This window comes from Berghia stephanieae, chromosome 8, assembly GCF_034508935.2.
Source record: "Berghia stephanieae isolate SIO BIC M18660-M18661 chromosome 8, UCSD_Bste_1.3, whole genome shotgun sequence".
Classification (NCBI taxonomy): domain Eukaryota; kingdom Metazoa; phylum Mollusca; class Gastropoda; order Nudibranchia; family Aeolidiidae; genus Berghia; species Berghia stephanieae.
The window spans coordinates 36258073-36282556 of NC_088367.1; the positions used below are offsets into that span (position 1 = coordinate 36258073).

The window sequence follows — 24484 nt, forward strand, 5'->3', positions numbered from 1 at the left end:
TGGGCGACTGCTATATAGATTGATTACTTACTTACTTACTTAGGCCGCCCCTTGGGGCGCCCAACATGAGCCACAAGTCTTCGCCATTCTGTCCTGTCCTCCATAATCGTACGCAGCTCCCGGGTGTTGTCCATTCCTGTGTCATCTAGCAGACAGTCAATGTAGGTTTTATTCTGCCTGCCTCTGCTTCTGGTTCGCTCAGGTGGTTCCCATAGAACAAGACTGCTTGCAATCTCCTCCTTGTGTCTCCAGCAGTGCCCCGCAAGTCTCAGTCTTCTCTTTTGGATCTTCGAGGTCACTGGGGGGAGGTCATTGTCGAGCTCTTCATTTGTTATGTGCTCTTTTAAGCTTACATTGAGGGCCATCCTCAGCATACGGGTGTAGCAGCCGTCCAGTTGCTTCTCCATGGCTTTTGTAAGAGTCCATGTCGCTGCTCCATATAGAAGCAGTGACTCTACTGTTGCCAGGAACAGTCTCTTCTTTATTTCCCTCTTTAGGTTTGAACTCCAGATTTTCATGAGTTTGTGACAGGCACTCCAAGCCAATGCTTTTCTGACAGAAATATCAGAGGAACTGCTTTGGGTCCAACCTCCTAGGTACTTGAAGTTGTCAACTTCCTTCAGCCATTCTCCATTCTTTGCTTGTATGCTAATTGGCCTTTCTTGGTTGTAGGTTTAGAATACTGTCTTCTTAGCATTACAGCATAGACCTACTCGTTCAGCCTCAGTTTCAAGTCTGTTGAGGACTTCTTGTGCCTGCCTAGATTGATGTTGCAATAAAATACTATAAAATATTGATTGACATGGCTCCATTCGCTTGCTGAATTCATATTACTAAAGTGTACTGAAGATCTAAACCTCTTACAGTTGGCATTGAGGTCAACAAAAGCAGTTCTCGACTTAATCAGGATCGAAATCGAAACTGATCCATTTTCTTGCGAGTCGAGATAGATAGAGAAAGAGAGAGAGAGAGAGAGAGAGAGAGAGAGAGAGAGAGAGAGAGAGAGAGAGAGAGAGAGAGAGAGAGAGAGAGGGAGAGAGAGAGAGGGAGAGAGAGAGAGAGAAGAGAAGAGAGAGAGGGAGAGAGAGAGAGAGAGAGAGAGAGAGAGAGAGAGCGAGGGGCAATATATATATATATATATATATATATATATATATATATATATATATATTTGAGGGGAGTTTTATGGAACCACGTAGAGTGATTGACAGTTTCTTGGAGTGAATTATGTATTTATTCTCACCTCGTTTTTGTTACTTTCTCCAACAACGTTGTTTCATCCAAATCTTGGAATCACCAGGGAGTCCTGGTGTCTGGGAGGAATATTGTTCTGTTCAGAACGACCCAACTGCAGCAGCTTCTAATGGTTCTAACACTACTATGTTATGACTATCTATCCAGGATGCAAACTTATCACTGCAATCGGTCGCGAACCAGCAAGGAAGCTTCGTCACAACGCACCCTTCAACTAGATGCTCTGTGGTTTCGGGCTCTTGACTACAACGGGTACATGTTGGACAGGTGGCAAATCCCCACTAATGAAGTGAGCGCGCCGTTAAGCAGGTTCTCGACCGAAGCCGATTGGCTGCCACCCAATGTATCTTGCTGGTAGAAAAGCCTGTCAACTTCTCCCACAGTTTCGAGGAGTCGATGTCCCCACCCTCCTCGAGGAATTGAATTCGTATAAACCGACTTCTATCTCTTATCTGCAGCTCTGTCCAAAGTAAGGGAAGGTATGTACAAGGGTTGCCAGGACTTTTTTTTGGCTCGAAACAGGGGCACCTTCGATAATGCGCTTAAGAGGGGTATCCCCACTCCCTCTCTCTTTGATTTTATTAAGCCAGTTGTTTATAATCGTCTCCCGTCGGACATCGGGGCGCTGGATTGCTGCCATTATCGGGTCCTATTCTCTAGGCGGTGTTGTCAGTGTTCCCGACATGGACTTGCGACGTTTTACTCTACCTTCTCAACGGTCTTGCTTCTACCTCACAATACTCCGCGGTGGAATAGCATAGTATGACGGCGGACGTCCTCAGGAGCGCTTGACTAGCACCCCAAGTGGATCCCACAAGCTTCCTCAGAAGATTGTGGCGTCTCTCTATCTTCCGGGCAACTTCTTCGAGATGCACCCGATAGGCAAGGCTGCGTACGGTCCAGCCTAACCCCCAGGCATTTAGGATTCGGCTCGTATGGGAGAAGCTGATATGATTTGAGTCTGGTGACGTCCTGAGTGAGTACGGCCTCGAGACGGGTCCAGATTTTACTTTGAGTAACGAGCGCCCTGTCGTCCGCGTATCCCAGCCTCAGGGAAGAGGTGTTCGGCATGTCGCTAATGACGATATTAAACAAGAACTGGCGCCAGAACGGATCCCTGAGGAACCCCATTCTTCAGTTTCTTGGCTTTGATCGTGGTGCCTCACAGCGTGACGTGGAATTGGCTTTCCGCTAAGATTAAAGAGAACAATGTCAAGGTATTTAACAATTACTACAAGCGCAAACACCATATTACCATCACTACCACTACTACTACAACTACCACCACATCATCATCACTTCCACTGCTACTAATTCAACAATCACTACCACATTATCATCACTATCACTCCTACTACAACTACCATCTCATCATCATCATAACTACCACTACTACAACAACCATCACCACCACATCATCATCACTACCACTACTACAGCCACCAACACCACATCACCCTCTCTACCACCAGTTCTACAATCGCTACCTACCATTGGGTTTTGGAGCTTTACTTCAATTGACATAAGGAAACTTTGGGATTGTATTTGGCATTGTGTTTACATATCATAATATAGTTCGAATCAGTTATTTGTTTAGAACTATACAATATGTGTTCGACAAATGGATGATGCCAAGTCTGCAAAGATAGATCATCATCAAGCCCTACTGCAACCTCCTCGTGGTGTCGAACGGTAACAGGTCAAGCTGGCCAACTGCAGAGGGCGACAAGAATAGGCAATGGCAAACCATTCTTGTAACTTTGCCGAGTTAACTGCATGAATAAGTCCAAAAAGTTAAACGGTGACAGCGTAAAGGGGATCATGTTTTCACGGAAGACTGCTGCCTCGCTCGGTTGGGAGCGTGATGTTCGTCAGGTCACACCGAACCGTCAGCCAGTTACTAGGCGAAATAAATTTAACAAATGTGACAAAACCAAAATTGGGACATGGAATGTCAGGACCTGTGCCCAAAAAGGAAAACTAAACAACATTCTAAAAGAAATGAAACGGCTCCAAATAAATATTCTTGGCCTGGCAGAGATGAGATGGAAAGAGCAGGGAACCATGTCAAAACAAGAAAACAACACGACATATAAGATCATATGGAGTGGTGGAACCTCTTTCCAAAAAGGAGTAGGGATGATCTTAGACCAAAAATCAACCAAATTTTACAAAGGGCACGTAGCAATCTCAGACAGAGTTTTGCTGGTTAAGCTAAGAGGACCTGTAGTTGACACCAATATTATTCAAGTTTATGCACCAATAGAAGAGGCGACAGATGCAGATATGACAGAGTTTTACCATTCACTAGACAAAGCAAAACGAATGTGTAAATCACAAGAAGTCCTTATGGTAATGGGGGACCTAAATGCTAAGATTGGCAGAGGCAGAGATGGTGACATAATCGGACCACATGGACTCGGAGACAAAAATGAACGAGGAAACATCTAGGCAGATTGGTGTAGAACAAATAAATTAATGATTTCAAACACCTGGTTTCAACAACACCCAAGAAGAACCTGGACATGGCAATCACCAGGGGACAGAGCAAGGAACCAGATAGACTTTATAGCAGTATCATCAAGATTCAGAAATGGCATATTAAATTGCAAAACCTACCCAGGCGCCGATGTAGACAGTGACCATGTCCCAGTTGTTTGTACAGTAAGGATAAAGTTTAAAGCTATTCAGAGAACAGCTGGTAGAATAAAGAGGGATTACAGGTTATGCAAAGACAATGGCATACAAACAAAAATGAGAGAAGAATTTGAAAATGCACTCATGATACAAAGCCAAAGTGAACCTGATAACGAAAAATGTGAAAAACAATTTGATATATTCCAAAAGTGTGTCAAAGCAACTACAGAAAAGCATTTACCAATAGCTCAAACAAACAGCAAAAAGGAATGGATGACAAATGAAATTCTAAACCTATTTGAAGAAAGACGAAAATGCAACAGAGGGTCTGCAGAATACCAAACATTGAACAACCACATTAAATCCAAATGCATCGAGGCACACGAGAACTATCTAGACTGGAAATGCTGCGAAATCGAAAGAGAATACAAACCCAACCCCAAACAAGCTCACCAAAGAATAAAAGAACTATCAGGGAAAAGGAAAAGCAAAGCAGCAGGAAGTTGTATCCAAAACAAACAAGGGGAACTGCTATTTGAAGAACAACATATAGAAAGCCGATGGGTAGAATACATAGGCGAACTGTACAATGATCCAAATAGAAATGAACCACCACTGAAATTCAAAGAACCATTAGGCGGACCAAACATCACCAAAAGTGAAATTGAACATGCCATGGAACGAATGAAGGATGGTAAAGCAACAGGCCCTGATGAAATATCTGTAGAGGTATTAAAAAGCCTAGGAGATCTAGCAATTGATGAACTTCACATATTATTCAACAATATATACAATACTGGGAAAATTCCAGAAGATCTCTGTAACTCTATTTTCATAGCAATACCAAAGAAAGCAGGTGCAGTCAGATGCGAAAATTTTAGAACTATAAGTTTAATAAGTCACATCAACAAAATACTGTTGCGTATAATTATCAACAGGCTAAGGAATAAGATTAACCCCGAAATCGCAGAAGAACAATATGGATTCCAACCTGACAGAGGGACAAGGAACGCAATATACCTCCTCCGTGTTTTAAGTGAAAGAGCTATACAGGTTCAGACCCAACTATACCTCTGTTTTGTCGACTACAAAAAAGCTTTTGATAGAGTACGCCACGAAGAAATACTAAAACAACTGCACTCTATTGGCGCTGATGAGAAAGACCTCAGACTCATGCAAACATTATACTACACCCAGCAGGCATCTATCTAAATCGGAAACTCTACAGGAAATTCCATTCCTATTAAGAAAGGAGTCCGTCAATGGTGTGTTGCCTCACCAGATCTGTTTAATCTATACCAAGAAACAATCATGAGGGGCATAAATAATATGGAGGGAATAAAAGTAGGAGGTCATAACATAAATAATATAAGATACGCAGACGATACGGTACTCATTGCAACATCAGAAATCCAACTTCAAAAGATTGTTGACAAAGTGGTAGTAGATAGTGAAGCCAAGGGAATGGAAGTGAATATCACCAAAACAGAATGCATGGTAATACAGAAAAACCCCGAAAACAACAACACCTGCAATATAACGATTCACGGCGAGCAGCTTACCAACGTAGAAAGTTTTAAATACCTAGGTTCAATAGTGACAACAGATGGAAGATGTAACCGAGACATACGAGCAAGAATAACTCAAGCCAAACAGGCCTTCATGGACCTGGGAAACATTTTGAAAAACAAACAGATGTCGTTCGGGATTAGATTCCGAGTCTTGAAGTGCTACGTGTGGCCAATCTTGTTATACGGATGCGAAAGCTGGACTAGAAATGCAGAAACACAAAAGAACATTGAAGCTTTTGAAATGTGGTGCTTGAGAAGGATGCAGAGAATATCGTATACCGCACACAAAACGAACGAAGAAGTGCTAAAACAAACATACCAACAAAGGAAGCTAATGCCCTTAATAGTGGATCAACAACTATCCTTTTTCGGACACATAGTAAGGAAAGATAAGAAGGAATACCTGGCAAGTTGTGGAAAAATACCTGGTAAACGCGCCCGGGGGAGACAAAGAAAAACACTCATAGACCAACTGAAGGGCTTCACCAACCTAACAACCCAAGAGCTGTTTGAAAAAGCAAGAGACAGGGAGGAATGGAGAGAGATAATTCATGCAGTATCCGAAGCCTGGACCAGGCATGGAACCTAGAAGAAGAAGATACAATATGTAAACACAATGCCAATTACCATCCCAATTCCCTTTTCTCGTGTGCGGAAATTCCTCTTTCGCCATTGAAATTCCTCCGAGTGATGTATGAAATTCCTATAAACCAAATTTACAGTTGGCGTCTCTGCAGATAACAAAAGAAAAATCCAAACAGGAATGAAATAGAGCCAAACTTTCTTCAAAGTCTCTAATAACTTTCTTTTCCTTCTGTAAATTTGGACCGGTTTTTAGTGGTGTGTATTGTTTTTTTCATTTTCATTACTGACAGAGGTCAATTCTAATTTAGTACTATTTTTTTAAACATGCAACTTCCTAGAAGCTGTATTGTCAGATTGTATTGACTAGACTCTCTACTACTTCCATTGTGCCAATTTCTGGTAAAATACTATTCCTAAACGTATTTAAATCTCTTCCTACTTGTTTATTTTCCTATGTGTGTTTCTGATTGCTTGATGCGTGTAGTTTGATTGAAACGGCTATGGTCGATGGTGACAAGTGTGAGCCACAAGCCACAATATTACCTTCATGTTTCACGCAGACTCTACGTGTTGAATTGTTTTAAAAATGTGAAAAGGACGTTGATTTTATAAATAAGGCGCATGTAATTCCCCATGAAGCATACGGACTGGGTGATTAGGATTCCCTCTCCTCCTCCTCCTCCTCCTCCTCCTCCTCCTCCTCCTTCTTCTTTTTCTTCTTCTCCTTTTCTTCTTCTTCTTCTTCTTCTTCTTCTTCTTCTTCTTCTTCTTCTTCTTCTTCTTCTTCTTCTTCTTCTTCTTCTTCTTCTTCTTCTTCTTCTTCTATTATTACTATTATTATTTTATTATTATTATTATTATTATTATTATTATTATTATTATTATTATTATTTATTATTATTATTATTATTATTATTATTATTATTATTATTATTATTATTATTATTTATTTATTATTATTATTATTATTATTATTATATTATTATTTTATTATTATTATTATTATTATTATTATTATTATTATTATTATTATTATTTTTATTATTATTATTATTATATTATTATTATTATTATTATTATTATTATTATTATTATTATTATTATTATATTATTATTATTATTATTATATTATTATTATTATTATATTATTATTATTATATTTGTTATTATTATTATTATTATTATTATTATTATTATTCGCACGTTTGTAAACAAAAATTGTAACAGTGTCAATAGCGCGGCAATGATGTGAAATTCCATCCACAGTTGAACATCGAGCTAAGTAGACAATGAGTTATTATTAGGATCAATTCAATCGTCGATTCAACCAAGGTTTTATTTTTAGATGGGGGTTACAAATGACAGATTCATTCTTCATTTAATGTATTTTGCCATTATTTAGTCTTCTTCTTTAAACATTTCAGTTATCATTATGTCGGTCTTAATGTGTTGATAAATCATTCTCCGCTCGCTATTGTTTACTATATCGCTGATAGACTATCCCAGCCCATTCGAAATCATCTGATTGTACCGGATATCGGACTTGGTACTCAGTTCACGATGGTTAACTCTATTGGCTGTCTTGTCATAGAGCTGTGACGTGGCAAGTTTGTTGTACTTTTGCTCCTTGTCCAAGCCTAATCCAAGGAAATTAGCAGAGCGAGCAGAACATTGATGCAACCTCCTTGCGCTACATTGTTCGGGTTGTCATCAAATTTTCAATTCTTCTCGGCAAGTCTGCTGTCAAAATACATAGAGACCATTGTAAAAATTTGTAGCCCAGCGCTCTTTCAATTCACAGTCGTAGAAGGTGGGTTAGGGAAGTTGAAGATGGGAGATCTGTGCCGTGTGGTATGACACTCGCTTTCGGATCGGAAGGTCCTGAGTTCAAGCCTCGCTCGGCGAATAGTTGAGTCCTTGGAAAAGGCTGTTTATTCGCATTCTCTCATCGTACTCATGTGTAAAATGAGTACCTGTCCATTAACAGCGTTGTCCTGTCGGGGAAAAAAATCGCCCAACAGGCGTCATGCCTCGTTCTACATTTTATGTGTTGCTGTTGGTCAGGAGCCCTTTGTAAAAAGCCTTAAACACGTTTAGTGGATATTGCGCTATATAAAGGTTTACGTAGTTTTTTTTAACGATAAAGGATGTTGTCACTTGTGGCGATAATGTTGTGAGCACGAGAGCTGTTTAGGAAGAAGATTCAAGAAGAACTTATAGGGAGATAAGTGTCCATTACAACGGTTTACAGAATATAAACCAACGAATTTGGCAAAAATAAAAGGTTTTCGCAAAATGGGTGCCTCATTTGTTGACAAAAAAGCAAAAGCAATTGCGCGTTCAAGCAGCTCAGAATTTTCTCTACCGTGTTGAAGAAGATGGTGTTGAGTTTCTGAAAAGAATTGTCACTGGCGATGAAACGTGGGTGTACATTTAATCCTGAATTGAAAGGACATTCAGCTCAGTCACTTGATTCGGATGTATCAAGACCACAAACGCTCGCAGAAAGCTAGGGGAGATGAACGTGATGCAAATCGGGGTTTTTTTCGACACACATTGCATTATTCTGGTCTGGCCTGTCGCATCTGGTCATACTGTTACAAATTCGTTCTCACAGATCAACTGAGACCAACGATACAAAAAAATCCCTACATGACAATGGACCTGTTCACCCGTCAAGAGTTGTGAACGAGCTTCTCGGGGACTATTCAAGGGAATTGTCGGAACGCCCGCCCTATTCACCTGATCTTGCCCCATGCAATTTCCATATCTTCCCAAATTGAAAGAAATTCTGCGAGGGCAAAGATTTGAGGACGAGGATCAGATTCAAGAGGCGATGAGAAATGCAACCATGCCTCGAACAAACAGCCACTGGTCACCATCTTTGACCGCTGGGTAAACCGAATGCAAAAGTGTGTGTAACCTAACGGTTCTTATGTTGAATATGTAACTTGTAACTGAATACGTTTCATTTGATATCAAATACAAGATTATTCATGTTAGTATGTGAGTACAGCACGACAAGGTAACCCATTTCTGAAACATACCTCATTATATATATATATATATATATATATATATATATATATATATATATATATATATATACATATATATATACATATATATATATATATATATATATATATATATATATATATATATATATAAAAGTTATTCTCATCTCATTTGGTTTATTCATCCTGCGGCGCTGTTTCCTCTATCTACTGGTATATAGATGGATTAATTGTGTCAGGGAAGAATGCTGTTATGTTCAATTGGCACTGATTATTGCTTTGTGTGTTATTGGATGTTGGTTTGTTGTAAATCCCCAAAGAATCCATATATATATATATATATAAGCGGATGGAGAAAACGGCGCTGTAGGAGGAATAAACCAAATAAGGTGAAATAACATATATATGTGATTCAAGTCAATTCCCCTCCAATATATATATATATATATATATATATATATATATATATATATATATATATTATATACACATGTGCAAAAGTTACTTGACATTTGATTGAGTTTTAAGAGCTGGACTAAAGTTATGTATTAACACCGAAATGATATGAGACAAATTCCATGCATAATCCTAAAGGGAGAGAGAGAGAGAGAGAGAGAGAGAGAGAGAGAGAGAGAGAGAGAGAGAGAGAGAGAGAGAGAGAGAGAGAGAGAGAGAGAGAGAGAGAGAGATTATAATTTTTTTCAAACTTCTAGTTTACCACAGCACCTTCATTCTCAACGATCCCATACTCGAGACCTACGATGGTGACCATGGAAACCTGCTTATGCCATGTCGATACGATATCACTGAGATTGCCAACAATTTCTTTAGTGACAGTAACAAATTAAGCGGCCAATGCGGTTTGCATGTAAGTAAATGAGTTACTGGGTTTAACCCTCTCCTTATCACCTACAGCAAAATTGTCACATTTGTTACGACACAATATACATTTATTTTCTTATTCAGATTTATTTTGTACACCACAATGACCGTTGTTTAATTAATAAGACCATAACGTTGTTTTGTAGAGAGATTGTTTGAGTTTAAAAAATACATTTTTCTGCTGGGTAAGCCTGCCATTTTAGGAAAATACTGAAAATGATCGGTAAGAAGAAAGTTAATTCCATTTTGTGACCCTTCGATGGGCTGATTTACTTACGTAATCCATTTGGTCCCTGTTGGGACACAAGGTTGCAACGGTGCTTCTCAAACGCTTTGGTCACTCAGTACATGTGCAAATTTGGCTTATTTTTATGGAAGACAATAAATATGGTTTCATTAAGTGACAAAAAGTAAAATATTACATTTTTTGTCATTTCTACAATAAAACTATTTTTCGCTTCCCGTTTACCCCGACATAAAACTAATTTAAGACGACAGATAGATTATTTTAGAACGTCTGAAGTTCGAAAACATAAAGCGTATAAATGTCGAATAAGTTGGGGCTTGTATTCCAGTTGGATAACACTCGGCCTGTAATCTAAATATCCTTGGTCGAGACTCGCTGTGTGCGACGCAAAGTTGAATCATTTGAAAAGTATCTTTACTCACATAATTTTCTCACCTAAAAAGGCGTACCTGGTCGGCAGCAGTGCTGTCTCTGTTGAAAAAAGTGAATGTAAAAGCGTCTTACTGGCGTCATATCACGTCTTACATGTTGCGTGTTGTTATTGGTTTGGGATTCCTTGAAAAAGCATTTTGAGTACATTTAGCGGAGACTTATATTTAAGTTCATCTCTTTAACAAAATAATCAGCTTTATCGCTAGTAGGGTTGCAGATAGAGCGCTCGCTTCACACACAAAAGGATCCGTGTGCAGTCGAGTTTGTTTTTTTCTGATACCCCGGTCCGCCCAGTGGTGATTGGGTAGTAAGGATCTGAATCTGAATGTTACTCGAAGTTGACTCAATTCTGAGTATTTGTATTCGAGAGCGGAGAGAATTGTTAAATGTGACAGCCATTGTTGGTGTGTAGGCTGAAAATATTTCACAATCTTTGCTTGAAGGTTGCTAAATCTGTGTGCTCACACATGATTCGCGAAGAACGTCCCAGTCTTTGATAGTGCGGAGTGCAAATTAATATTTGAAGATGTTTGAGTTTGTAGATTAGTGTTTTAGTGTTTTGAGTGGGATTTTCTTTGAATGCGTGAATTTCGTTGAATGTCTAGTTGTTCTGGTGAGCTGGCCATAATTTTGTTTGAAATTTTAAACATAAGAGTCAGTCGTTGTTCTTTCCATCTGTTTTGTGAGGGACTCCATCCAAGCTGTATGATCATGTCTGGTACGCTGCTTGGGGGCTGTTGTAGTCATTGAAGACAAATCTTGCAGCGCGGCGCTTAAAAGCTTCAATTGCTTTTATATCCAATTTTGGGTGTGAGTCCAAAACTGTACAGGAATAGTCTAAAACTGATCTTACGATTGTTATGTAGGCGGTTACTTTTAGGTTTGCATGGCAATCTCTGATGTTCCTTTTGATGAACCTTAGCGCTGAATTTGCTATCTATTATTTTGTTGAGGTGTGCTTGCCATTTTATGTTTCTTGTATTATAATGATGTAAATATAGATTTTCTGTAACTTGTTCCATTGTGTGAATGTTCAGTCTGTAGTTGGATCTTAGTCTTTGCTCCGGGATATTTCCATATTACAACATTTTGTCTCACGAAACGCATGCCTCAGGAGTTCGAGATTGTGTAAGTCTGCTTGAAGTTGCATTTGGTATTATTGTGATTTGATGTGTCTGTAGATAAGAAGGTCATTTGCAAAAAGCCTTGTTTGTGATTCAACAGCTTGGGGAAGGTCATTTAGAACAGTCCCTTGCGGTACTCCCAAGTAAACTTGACGGGACGATGATGATGATCATTCGGCAATAACTTGCTGTGTTCTTTGCTGTAAGCCACTTGTGGATATTACCTTTTATACCGTAACGTTCTAATTTATAAAGGACCTTTTTGTGCGGGACTGCGAAAAAAGGACTAAGATATTTAAATCAGTTAGTATGTTCTTGTCAGAAAATTTCATGAGCAAAGTTACGATTAATTGGCTTTCACATGAATGTCCGCTTCCCACTCATGTTGCAGAGGTGTTATTTATTGTTGGTTTCCAGGTGTATCATAGTATATGCTCCACTCTTTTACAGCAGACACAGGCCTGTAGCTTGCTGCAACATGTTTACTGTCTTTCTTGAAAACTGTTCTTATGTTTGCGTGTTTCCAATCATTTGGTAGAGTTCCATAATTTAGAGACAAGTTAAATATTTTTGTTATTGCGGGCGCAAGTTCTGTTGCATAACGTTTTAGGATGTGATTCTGGATGTTGTCTGGTCCACGTGTTTTGTGTTCTTGTATGTTTTAAGCAGCTTCAACGCTCCATCGGTTTTAATTTCTAGTTCTTCTATTTCGGGATGAATAATTTTTTCTGGTGGTGTTGTCCCTAGAGAGTTTGAGTCATTACAGATTTGAACTGATTGTTAAGAATTTCTGCTTAAGTCATGGTATCTTCTTGTAATGCTCCATCTGTGGTTTTATGTCAGAGTCAATGACAACAATGGTATGATCTGATAGACCAGCAATGACATCAGAAGTTTAATTAAGCTAGAATTGTGGTGATGTCGAGGTCTAATTTGCTATCTGTGCGTTTTGGCTGGTGTTGAAAAAGTTGTTCAAATGTGTTTTCCGCTAGTATATCAAGAACAGCTCTATGATGTGCTGCCTGGTTGGAGCTTGGAAGTACAGTGTTGGTCTCCGTCTCCCAACATATGTGGGGAAGGTTGAAATCCCCACCAATTATAATGTGTCGTTCTTTTTTAGCTAAGTGTTTAGATATTGATTTCCCCAATGTGTTGATACTTTCTATTGTGGAATTTAGTAGTAATAGTAGTAATAAATCTTTATTGTCCGTAAAATGGAAAATCTTTAGTGGTTTTCTCGAACAAATATAATAAACATAAATAGAAATGTGTGGATCTTACAATAATATGATAGTCTTGCTAGAATTATGCTAAATCTAAATAAAGACGCTGGACAAGTTGTTAGATGCTGGATTTGAAATTTGGGCGATAGAGTTATATATATATATATATATATATATATATATATATATATATATATATATATATATATATAATATATATGCTAGAATGCTAGATCTAGCACCCGGGATGCCAAATTGGCAACTCTGAACACTTCTCACAACGCTGCACAACATCACTCGCGCGGGTCGCGATAAAGAAGCCATTTGTCATTCTGTAAACTTTTCCCACGCCGCGGCCAATCACCAGCATTCGCTATGTACACTTATAAGGCGGATATAGGGCTAGAAATGTTAATCGCGCGAGTTGACTCGTACGTGCGATTTCCCGTTTATCGCGTTAGTCCGTGTACATAGCAAACGCTATGAACGAGGAATGACTCGACACTCGACAGAGGAAATCGTGCTTGGAAACAGCGGGTTTCCTGCTTCATTCGAGCACACCTATTATTTTACTTTTCGCAGATATTTATGTCATATCAAACATTTTATAATTATAATACTAATCAAATATTTGGTAATATTGCATTACGCCGAAGCCTTTAGATTAAATCTTTGGCAATAATGATCTCAAATTATACCAAATATACTTTGAAAATTCTCAAATTAAGCTAGAATTATGCCAAAACAAAATAAAGATTCTAGACAATGTGCTAGTTGCTTGATTTGCAATGTGTGTGCTAGGGGTAAATAATGTGCTAGAACGTGTACCCGGATGCAAATTGGCAACACTACACACGAGTACACATCATTCCCGCGAATCGCGATAAAGTAATTTTTCATTCAACTTTTCCCGCGCCTCGACAAATCACCAGAGAGGCTGGAATCGTGTTCGTTATGTAAATTCATTCGGCGGATATAGATATGTTTATCGCGCGAGTTGTCTCGTACGTCGATTTCCGGCTTATCGCGTTTGCTATGTAGGCTACATGCACATAGAAACCGAGATAAATGTCAGCTAGATTGGGCCTTATTTTTCATAAGGACAACTGTTGTTTTTTACCGCCAGTAAAAAGTATATACTTTTACTTTGGCCCTGGAGTTTCAGTAATTACCGAGCCAGCATTAACATCTTTTCAAGTCTAATATTAAAACGCAGGTGGTCTTTTCACATTTTACGTAAAGGAATTGTTGGTTCGTGAATTTTGGTTGTCATACTTCCAAAAACAACGACAACAAAATAAACAAACAAACAAACAAAAATCAAAACAAAAGCATATTGTTTGCTGTATTAACCAAATTTTAACCATCTTTATTTCTTCCATTCAGGTCAGAGCCTTCAACGCGAAAAACAAAGGAAAGTTCTATGTCCACGGAGTTGACGCAGCAGTGAGGGTGCTTTTTAACACTGGGGTCCTCTTCAAGATGTCCGTACGAAAATATGGTACTGCCGAAAATGGAACTTACACCGTGAGAAAATTTGATTTACTGCAACTAACTATTTCATATTAAGATGAATGGGAAAATGCGCATAAATAACTGAAAGATGTGCATAGCGGAATGCTGTGTATTTTTCTATTACGAGTATAATCACGTCCGCTAATGAAAACGATTCGAACTGCTTCAAAATCCCACAGACAAGAACACAAAACTACAGAAATTCTTCCTTCATTAGAACTATCTCGGAGTGGAATGGGCTGGATGAACTGGTCATCATGGCACCACACCTAAACGATTTCAAGGCCCGACTAACATGGGCCCGCGCCCAATGAGGACGCCGCTGAAATACAAACAGACCATTGGTTTCTTCAGCGCTAACCATATAGATACAGATACATTTTATTCAACTGAAATAGTTTGGTCTTAAAATTACATTTTTAGAGAGAGGTATACGCCACTTTCCCCCTTTTCATCTCTTTGCAAGCAGCTTCTACTTCTTCTCGCATAATCTGGGGACACGTGTTCACAGTAGAGATTTCTTTATCCAAGCACGCCCCTTTGTTGTCATCCGCGTAAAGATTTTTTATGTATACTGCCCAACATTCCAAAATTTCGTTGTTGTCGAACAGTATATTACCGTTTGCGTCTTTAATGCATTTTCTTGCCATGGCTGGTCGTTTTCCACTTAGATCTTGTATTGACTGGTAGAATTGTTTGGTGTTAGATTGTTTTAGTCTTTCAATTCTGTGACATTCATGGTCAATATAATCTTCCTCTGCTCTCTTACACTCACGTTTTATAATCTTATTAGCTTCTTTATATTCATTGCTGTTGCGTTCTAGTTTTCGTCTTTCATTCATCAGTTTCAAGATCTTGTCAATCATCCACTTTTGTTTTGGTTCGTGTTTTTTCACAGATAGAATAGTTTCTCTTGCAGATTCTGTGATGCAGTTCGATATTTGATTCCAGTACTCATCTATGTTTATATCTGAGGTCAAATTTTCACTGTTTTCTTTTTTAATTATTTTTTTATTTGGTCGTTAATTCTCAATAGATCTAATTGCAGTTTTGGTTCCACTTTCTTTTTCTTTATTTGTTTAAGTTTTATTTTTAGCGTGGCATTGACAGGTCGGTGGTCACTATTACAACCTGCGCTTGGAATAGTTGTTGCGTTGCGTACGATATTTTTGAATCGATAATGGACCAGAATAAAGTGTATCAAATTTTTATAAAGGCCACCTGGGCTTATCCAAGTCCATTTCTTTCTATGGTGGTTTTTAAACCATGTATTGACAATAGTAAGGTTTTCCAATAATAATAATAATAATTGTCCATAAATATGGCAATTTGTCATTTAGTTACACTTGTTATAACGTTATATGATAACTATAACATTGAACAGATATTTCACTCCTACTTATTCTCTCTCTCTCTCTCTCTCTCTCTCTCTCTCTCTCTCTCTCTCTCTTCCTCTCTTTCTTTCACGCGTGCGATATACACAACATAAACATATTCATTTCATTTTCAATTCGTTACATTTTCGGCAATTCAACACCAAATATTATCATCATTATCAATTGGTCACTTAATCTAACATTAAATAAATTAATCAGTCAATCAGTCAACGTATCTATCCTTGGTTTTGCTGTACCATATGAAATATTCAACATTTTTCTTGCTGATGGAACCAACGTTGATTTATACTTGTTAGTTCTACATTTAATCTGACAAAACCTTCTCCCAGATGGTAAAATACTAAATTCATGGTATAAAATATGTTTTTTATTGTTGGTAATTGAGAATGCTTTCCTTTCTATTGCTTTTCCATGAATTCCACGTAAATAGCTCACTGTTTTTTCCTTACAATCGTAAAACGTAAGCAAAAATGGTCATAATAGATGATAAAATCCTTCCAAAAATTTACAAAACTTTAAAATATTGCTTAAAATATTGTTTAAAATCCATGAAATTTCGTCAAAAGCAGCACAAAGTCATAAGAAATCCTCTGAATATGAAATAAAATTCGTCCTTTATAGAAATAACACTTATAACAGTCGTAAAATGCAATAATGTAAAGAGCTCTGTGAAAAGCAGCCTTCCAGCGCTGAACACATTACTTACGTATACGGATACCTAAAATTGACTTTAAAATCTAACATATAAAATGTTATTTATAAGGATTCATTTTGCTCCATAGAAAAGAATGAATGTTATTCAATAATCTAATTAAGCTTAGAAGCTTGCAATTCTAATTGTTTTCAATCTAAATGCCTTACCCCGACATAATACCAATTAAAGCAGACGGTCATCTAGTACCATCTGCCTTAACTTGTCTCGCTTTCTGAGATAAGCAACCTTTCTTGGTTTTGCGTCAGCTTTCATTCAGAGAAATTAAAATTGGTCAAACTTTTTTCGAACAATAGTATTAGTATAATGTCACATCTTCGTCGCTTCCAGTTCTGAATTCCCTTTTCAACTATTTTATATTCCATAATGGCGTGGGCTTCTCAAAACGTGATGAAATCTGCATAAATGAATGTAAGCACGTCATGATCCTGTATGACCTTTCATGTATAATGACCATGTAGCCTCTTGTTGCTGTGAGAGACAAGCTACTGACATGAATACCTATTTTTCTTTAATCTCATTACGAGTCGCGGGTTAATTTTTAAAAATACAGCGCATATAACTTTGAAAATTACTTCAGTCATCGTATGATTTGTCGAAACTAGTCTAATAAACATTTCCATCGTTCCATTTTGGACTCGATAATCTTTTTAATATTTTGTTTTGTGTATATGATTTTTTAAAAATCCCTGTCACTGTCACCGACTGATAACCACGAACCAACTCGTTTAACATTTACGATTATAAGACAGATAAGAAGTAATAATTTTGAACAACTAGCGTAGCTGACGTTTTATTTAAATGAATTAAGTAGATAAAGGTATAAGTCATTGAGTAGTTTATTTCTTTTTTAAAATTTTCACATTTTGTACATGTCGCGTACAATAAATGAATAAATGAATAATAAACAAGTAAATAAAAACAAATAAACAAGTAAATAAAAAAAATAAAAATATATAAATAAATAAATCTCGCTCAGTCAGAAAGCAATCAATTGATCATAGACAAAAAATAAAAAAAAGTATTGTTCAGAAACAAAATAATCAAGGCAAAAAAGGAAAGAAAAATTTTGAAAAAATAACGAGGGAGCGGATTGACACCAATGTAGGAAAAACAAAACAAACAAACAACAACAACAACAACAACACATTTTAAAAGTTGAAAGGTCGTCTAACCAACTCGGTTATTCAGTCCCCTTCTCGGTCGGTGACAGTAACAAGGACAAACACACACACACACACACACACACACACACCACACACACACACACACACACACACGCACACAAACGTACAAATTTTTGGATCAAGAATGGAACGATTGAAATGTATAATAGGCTAGTTTTTTACAAATTATACGATAACTGACGCAATTTTCAAATCTATAGAGTCCTTTCCTTTACGTTCATGGATACTATTCACTATTCACCTCCGCCTGCACCTCGCCATCACTACCAAAATTTGTCTCCTTGAGGTGTCTCTTTGGTCTTAACCCTCTTCCGCACTAGGACAGGACTGTCCTGGGACAGTCCTGTCCCAAATCTGTAACATATAGAATTTAGAGAAATCTTCCGCACCTATTGGGACGGGACAAAACAGTCCCGTTGTGTCCCAAGCCGTTGTGAAATGCTACAAAATCAACGGGACAGGACTGTCCCAGTCCCGTGTTCATATCGTTTGTGATAGTAGAAAAATATAGCAGACTTCCGCACTAGGACAAAAAAGTCCCAGACTTGGCGGCGCCGTGTCAAAATTGAAATGCCTGTCTTTATTTTCTGCATCCCTACTACTACTACTACTACTACTACTACTACTACTACTACTACTACTACTACTACTACTACTACTACTACTACTACTACTACTACTACTCCTATTTCTACTGTTGCTTCTGCTGCTGCTAATGCCACTAATATATTAATACCTACATCCCTTACATTTTGTATTTATTTCCAATTCCATTGTAAATGTATTTATTTTCCAACAATAGTCCACACTTGATTTCAGTTCACTGTCTTCTATACTGCATTACACAGTTCCTACCCGCCTCCCCTCTTTTAACATAATTAAGTACGCACCTTTTATAAATTTCTATTGCTCTGTTTTAATTCGCGCTTCCTCACAAAGTAGCATACAATTTCCTGCCCATCAACGTTTTTTTTATGCATCTTAACAACGCCACTACCACATTATCTCATTCGTCTGTAGTTTTTAATTCATCATGTGTTGTTGATGAAGGGGAAACCCGAAACGTCCATTTTTATCTGTTTTCGTATATTAAATTGAAGCTTACATTCAACTTCACAGTTATGATTTATTTATTTACTTCAATTCTGAATATAAAAAAGCAAGAACAATTCAAAAAATAATTCTATGTGATGAAACCACGTACAGAAGGCATAGCAACATAAACATTTTCGGCAATTTAAAAACGTATGTTTATAAATATAATTTAAGAAGTGTCATACTTTGTGACACAGCAGTAACGTGTCTAAAGCCGGTCGCACATCTATTCGGTACCTTGTGGGATCAATTATCTTTATCGTTATTTATTTCGGGAATTTTCAATGAAAATATTTTTAAGTAAGTCCTTCTGAGCCACTTGGACTCATCTAAGACAAAGTAACTCCTTTAGAGCCTTGTCGCCAATGGTGCAGGAGTTATTCCGGTTTCAATAGCGTGAAGCGGACAATTAACGTATTTGTTTGTAAATCTTTGAACAGGACGCTAGTCTATCGCAGATTACTATCCCAGCTTGACAGGTACCCTTTTACACCTGAATGGAGTGAGTGATTGGAGTAAATTTTCTTGCTCTAGAAAGTACAAATTGGCTTCGGTCGGAATCGAACACAGAACCTCTGAGTCCAGAGTACAACACGCTAACCATGGGCCATCTTGCCTCCTAAGCTTATAAATCCGGAACTTATCCATGCTTCTGTAGCGTAGAGCAGACAGATAACAGTTTAAAATTTAAAAAAGATAAAATTCCCTTTTTCATCCATAGGGAAATTTTTCTCGAGGGTCTATTCCAAGGGAAGACTGGAATAACCCAGGCGTCAGCCGCAATGCAGCGCCGCAAATTGAGCTAGGGCGAAGTATAACCCAGGCGTTAGCCGCAGTGCAGCGCTGCAAATTGAGCTAGGCGAGGTGACTTACTCAAGGCAACACAGCGCATCAGCGGGTGATCGAACTGATGCCTTTCGGGTACGAAGCAAAGACCGTACCACCGAGCCATGCTGACTTTCTATTATCCTCTTGAATGATGCTAGTCCGTCAAAGATTACTTTCATCAGCGAACTGGTAGTCATTTGCACCTGGGTAAAATGAGGTGATTCCAAGAGAGTCATTTTAAGAAAAGATCGGAGATCACCATAGAGTCTACGGAATTGACCCTTGAGCAATCTTTGGGTCATTAAAGGATGCACCCAATATTGTTTTCTCTTTTATCTTTTTTTTTCACGTAGTAAAGCACAGAAATATGCAACCTCTATTTCATCCATTACTACTACTACTACTACTACTACTACTACTACTACTACTACTACTACTACTACTACTACTACTATTACTACTACTACTAGTAGTAGTAGTAGTAGTAGTAGTAGTAGTAGTAGTAGTAGTAGTAGTAGTAGTATAGTAGTGTTGTTGTGTTGTTGTTGTTGTAGATGTAGTAGTCGTAATAGTAGAAGTAGTTGTAGTAGTAGTAGTAGTAGTAGTAGTAGTAGTAGTAGTAGTAGTAGTAGTAGTAGTTGTAGTAGTAGAAGTAGTGGTAGAAGAGGTGGTAGTTGTAGTGGTGGTAGTAGTATAGTAGTAGTAAGTAGTAGTAGTAGTAGTATTAGTAGTAGTAGTATGTAGTAGTAGTATAGTAGTGTAGTAGTAGTAGTAGTAGTAGTAGTAGTATAGTAGTAGTAGTAGTAGTAGTAAGTAGTAGTAGTAAGTAGTAGTAGTAGTAGTAGTAGGTAGTAGTAGTATAGTAGTAGTAGTAGATAGTAGTAGTAGTAGTAGTAGTAGTTGTTGTTGTTGTGTAGTAGTAGTAGTGTAGTAGTGGTAGTAGTAGTAGTAGTAGTAGTAGTAGTAGTAGTAGTAGTAGTTAGTAGTAGTAGTAGTATGTAGTAGTAGTAGTAGTAGTAGTAGTAGTAGTAGTAGTATAGTGTGTAGTAGTAGTGAGTAGTAGTAGTAGTAGTTAGTAGTTAGTAGTAGTAGTAGAGTAGTAGTAGTAGTAGTAGTAGTGTAGTAGTAGTAGTAGTAGTAGTAGTAGTAGTAGTAGTAGTAGTAGTAGTATAGTAGTAGTAGTAGTAGTAGTAGTAGTAGTAGTAGTAGTAGTAGTAGTAGTAGTAGTAGTAGTAGTAGTAGTATTGTGTGTTTGTAAGTAGTAGTGAATAGTAAAAAGGTAGTAGTAGTAGGTAGTTTAGTAGTAGTAGATAGTAGTAGTAGTAGTAGTAGTAGTAGTATAGTAGGTAGTAGGTAGTAGTAGTAAGTAGTAGTAGTAGTAGTAGTAGTAGTGTATAGTATAGTAGTGTAGTAGTAGTAGTAGTAGTATAGTAGTAGTTAGTATAGTAGTAAGTAGTAGTATAGTAAGTAGTAGTTAGTAGTAGTAGTAGTATGTAGTAGTAGTAGTATGTATTGTTGTGTAGTAGTAGTAGCAGCAGCAATAATATTACTCTTGCTATAAGAATATTTCATGATTATATAAATCTTATGTAAACAAATCCCATTGTACAGTGTAAAAAATCATTATCGTCATGTCTTATCTTATGTTGATTCATAAAATGTGAATTATTAGATTTGTACCAAGGACTTAATTTTTAAATTATTAATTTATAATTCAAACTATTAAATAACTAATCTATTAATTAGAAGATTTTACATTATTATTATCACCATTATAATTATCACTATTATTATTATTATTATTATTATTATTATTATTATTATTATTATTATTATTATTATTATTATTATTATTATTATTATTATTATTATTATTATTATTATTATTATTATCATTATTACTATCATTGTTTGCCTTGCTTTATTAGTGATTTTATTTACTTGATTTGTTGATGAAAATATTATATTCTTGTATGAGTTATATTGGCAATTGCCTACAAATAAACTTTTGAATCTTGTAAAAAAAATTAAAAAATAATGCATTCGCGCAGGTGTGTCCCGGGACAGTCCTGTCCTAGTGCGGAACCCCTTTTGAATAGAAGTTTTCTCCAGTGGGACAGGACAAATTTGTCCTGGGACAGTTTTGTCCTAGTGCGGAAGGAGTCTAAAGTAAAGGAACAAGTCACTTGGAGCTAAATCGAAACTGTAAGGGAGGTGTTCTACGACGTCAAGAAAAACTACCTCTTTCAATGTGATCATGCGTTTATGTGAGCATTCTCGGTACCCAACGGGCACATACATTTCGTAACCCAAGATTTCTTGAACGATACATCTAACTCTTCCTATGAAATTCCAAGCCTTTGCAAAGTGTCAGATTGTTTTATCTGATGATTGGCTTGATTTAGTGTCAATTAGTTCTTGATTGCTTCGTTTGATGCAGTTTGTTGACAACCACTGCAAACCTGGTCATTAAGTTGGTGTATCAGTTCCATTACCTTTGAACTGTTCGAATACCAACACACAAAATCACCATGAATGTTTACTGATGCACGTATCTCTGCAGTGATAAACTCAGTCACAGTACGATATTTATTGCATAATCTTGTTGGTGTGATTTCTTCAACCAACTTGTTGGAATAAAAGTTTTATCAAATCAGATAAATTAAAATCAAGAAATAGCAGCCAAACAAATTGTGGTGAACCAAGAGAAGAAAAAATTACGCACATTTTGATTTTTTATTTTACTATGGTACGCACTCGTTCATTCTAGTGAGTTTAATACAATAAGAAATAATCATAGAATTAAAAATTAAAATTAATTTAAAAATAAAATTAAGTATTATAATAACCTATAATGTGTTTTCCAACCACCACATCATCCCTGTCACTACTACTGCAACCACCACCACAATATCATCACTAACACTACTACTACAACCACCAGCACCACATCATTATCACTACCACTACTACTACACCACCACCAGCACATCATCGTCACTACCACTACTACTACAATCACCACAACCACATCGTCATCACTACCACTACTACCGCAACCACCACCACCATATCATCATCATTACCACTACTATTACAACCACCACCACCACTACTACTACAACCACCACCACATCATCATCACTACCTCAACTACTACAACCACAACCACAATATCACTACCACTACTACCACAACCACCAGCACCACATCATTATCACTACCACCACTGCACCACCACCAGCACATCATTATCACTACCACTACTACTACAACCACCACAACCACATCGTCATCACGACCACTACTACTACTACAACTACCACCACCACCATATCATTACCATTATCACTACTACAACCACCACAACCACATCGTCATCACTACCACTACTACTGCAGCCACCACCACCACCACCAAAACATCACCATTACAACAACTACTACAACCACCACCACCACATCATCATCACTACCACTACTACTACAACCACCACCACATCATCACCACTATCACTACTACTACAACTCCAACCACCACCACATTATCATCACTACCACTACTACTGCAACCACCACCACCATATCATCATCATTGAAATATTTTTAAAATAAAAATTGAGCTTTATATAGTGCAATATCTACTAAATGTGCTCAAAGCGCTTTACATGGGGTCCCTGGTCAACATTTAACATGTAGGACGGGACATGACGCCTGTTAGGCAATATTACAATTTTTCGGACAAAGACAACTCTGTTAACGGCCAGGTACTCATTTTACACCTGAGTACGGTGAGAGAATGTGAGTAAAGAGCCTTTTCCAAGGACTCAACTATGCGCCGAGCGCGAGGCTCGAACCAGGACCTTCCAATCCGAAAGCGAGTGTCATACTACTAGACCACATAGCCGCATCATTACCACTACTACTACAACCACCACCACCACATCATCATCACGACCACTACTACTACAACCACCACCACCACCATATCATTACCTTTACTACTACAACTACAACCACCACCACATCATCACTACACACATAAACAACAGAAACAATTTAAAAACATGACTATGACACGCAATCACTCACAACGAGGCTATACTATTTATCCTTTTCTCTATAATATAGAACAGGACAAGATAAACAAGAGCTTGACTCTCTCTACACTTCGCATTGATGTTTGTCATCTGACGAGTTCAACTCTCAGTCGACCGGTCAATATTCCTTTTTGCCTAGGACGCAATCATTAATAGAATGTTGTGTGGTTTTGACCGTGAAGAAAACCTTAAGAAGTCACATTTATATCATTTTAGAGACATCGTTTTGAATAATTTTGAGTTAAACGAGCGATCAGGAAGTTATTTTCTTAGATTTCATGAACGGCCGATCAGCGCTTGTTTACTATAGTAACGCGATTCCCAGCCAATGTCTCAATGGCGGATATTTTTCTCATCGAGGCCGCTGGTTGGTTAGCCAATAAGAGCACCGTACGGTTTCCATTGGGTAAATTCCTTGGAAATAATTAGAAATATTCAAAAGGCGTCAAGACCTTGCAGTCATGAATAAGGCACTGTGTCCACCAAAACAGAATCGAATCGACTAAAATTCGTCAGTCTTTCGAAAAAAAAATAAATAGGACACCATTATTTTCCTATACACGACTACTAAAATGAAGCAACACTGCACGGGCAGAGAACGATACATCTTTAGCCCGTTTCTGGCAAGACGTAGGGAATAGTGCATGCACTATTTTCGACGGTTCGTTTGATAAGTCAG

General features: G+C 37.5%; 1 protein-coding gene across 1 annotated transcript in view; it reads left to right on the forward strand.

Annotated features, from left to right (window-relative positions):
- Positions 1-24484, forward strand: part of LOC144977841 (uncharacterized) — a 73762-nt gene that overhangs the window by 15972 nt on the left and 33306 nt on the right. Inside the window, exons 3-4 of the mRNA XM_078923248.1 lie at positions 9778-9932; positions 14359-14499. Coding sequence (XP_078779374.1) covers positions 9778-9932; positions 14359-14499 — 296 coding nt within the window. The remainder of the gene's footprint in view (positions 1-9777; positions 9933-14358; positions 14500-24484) is intronic.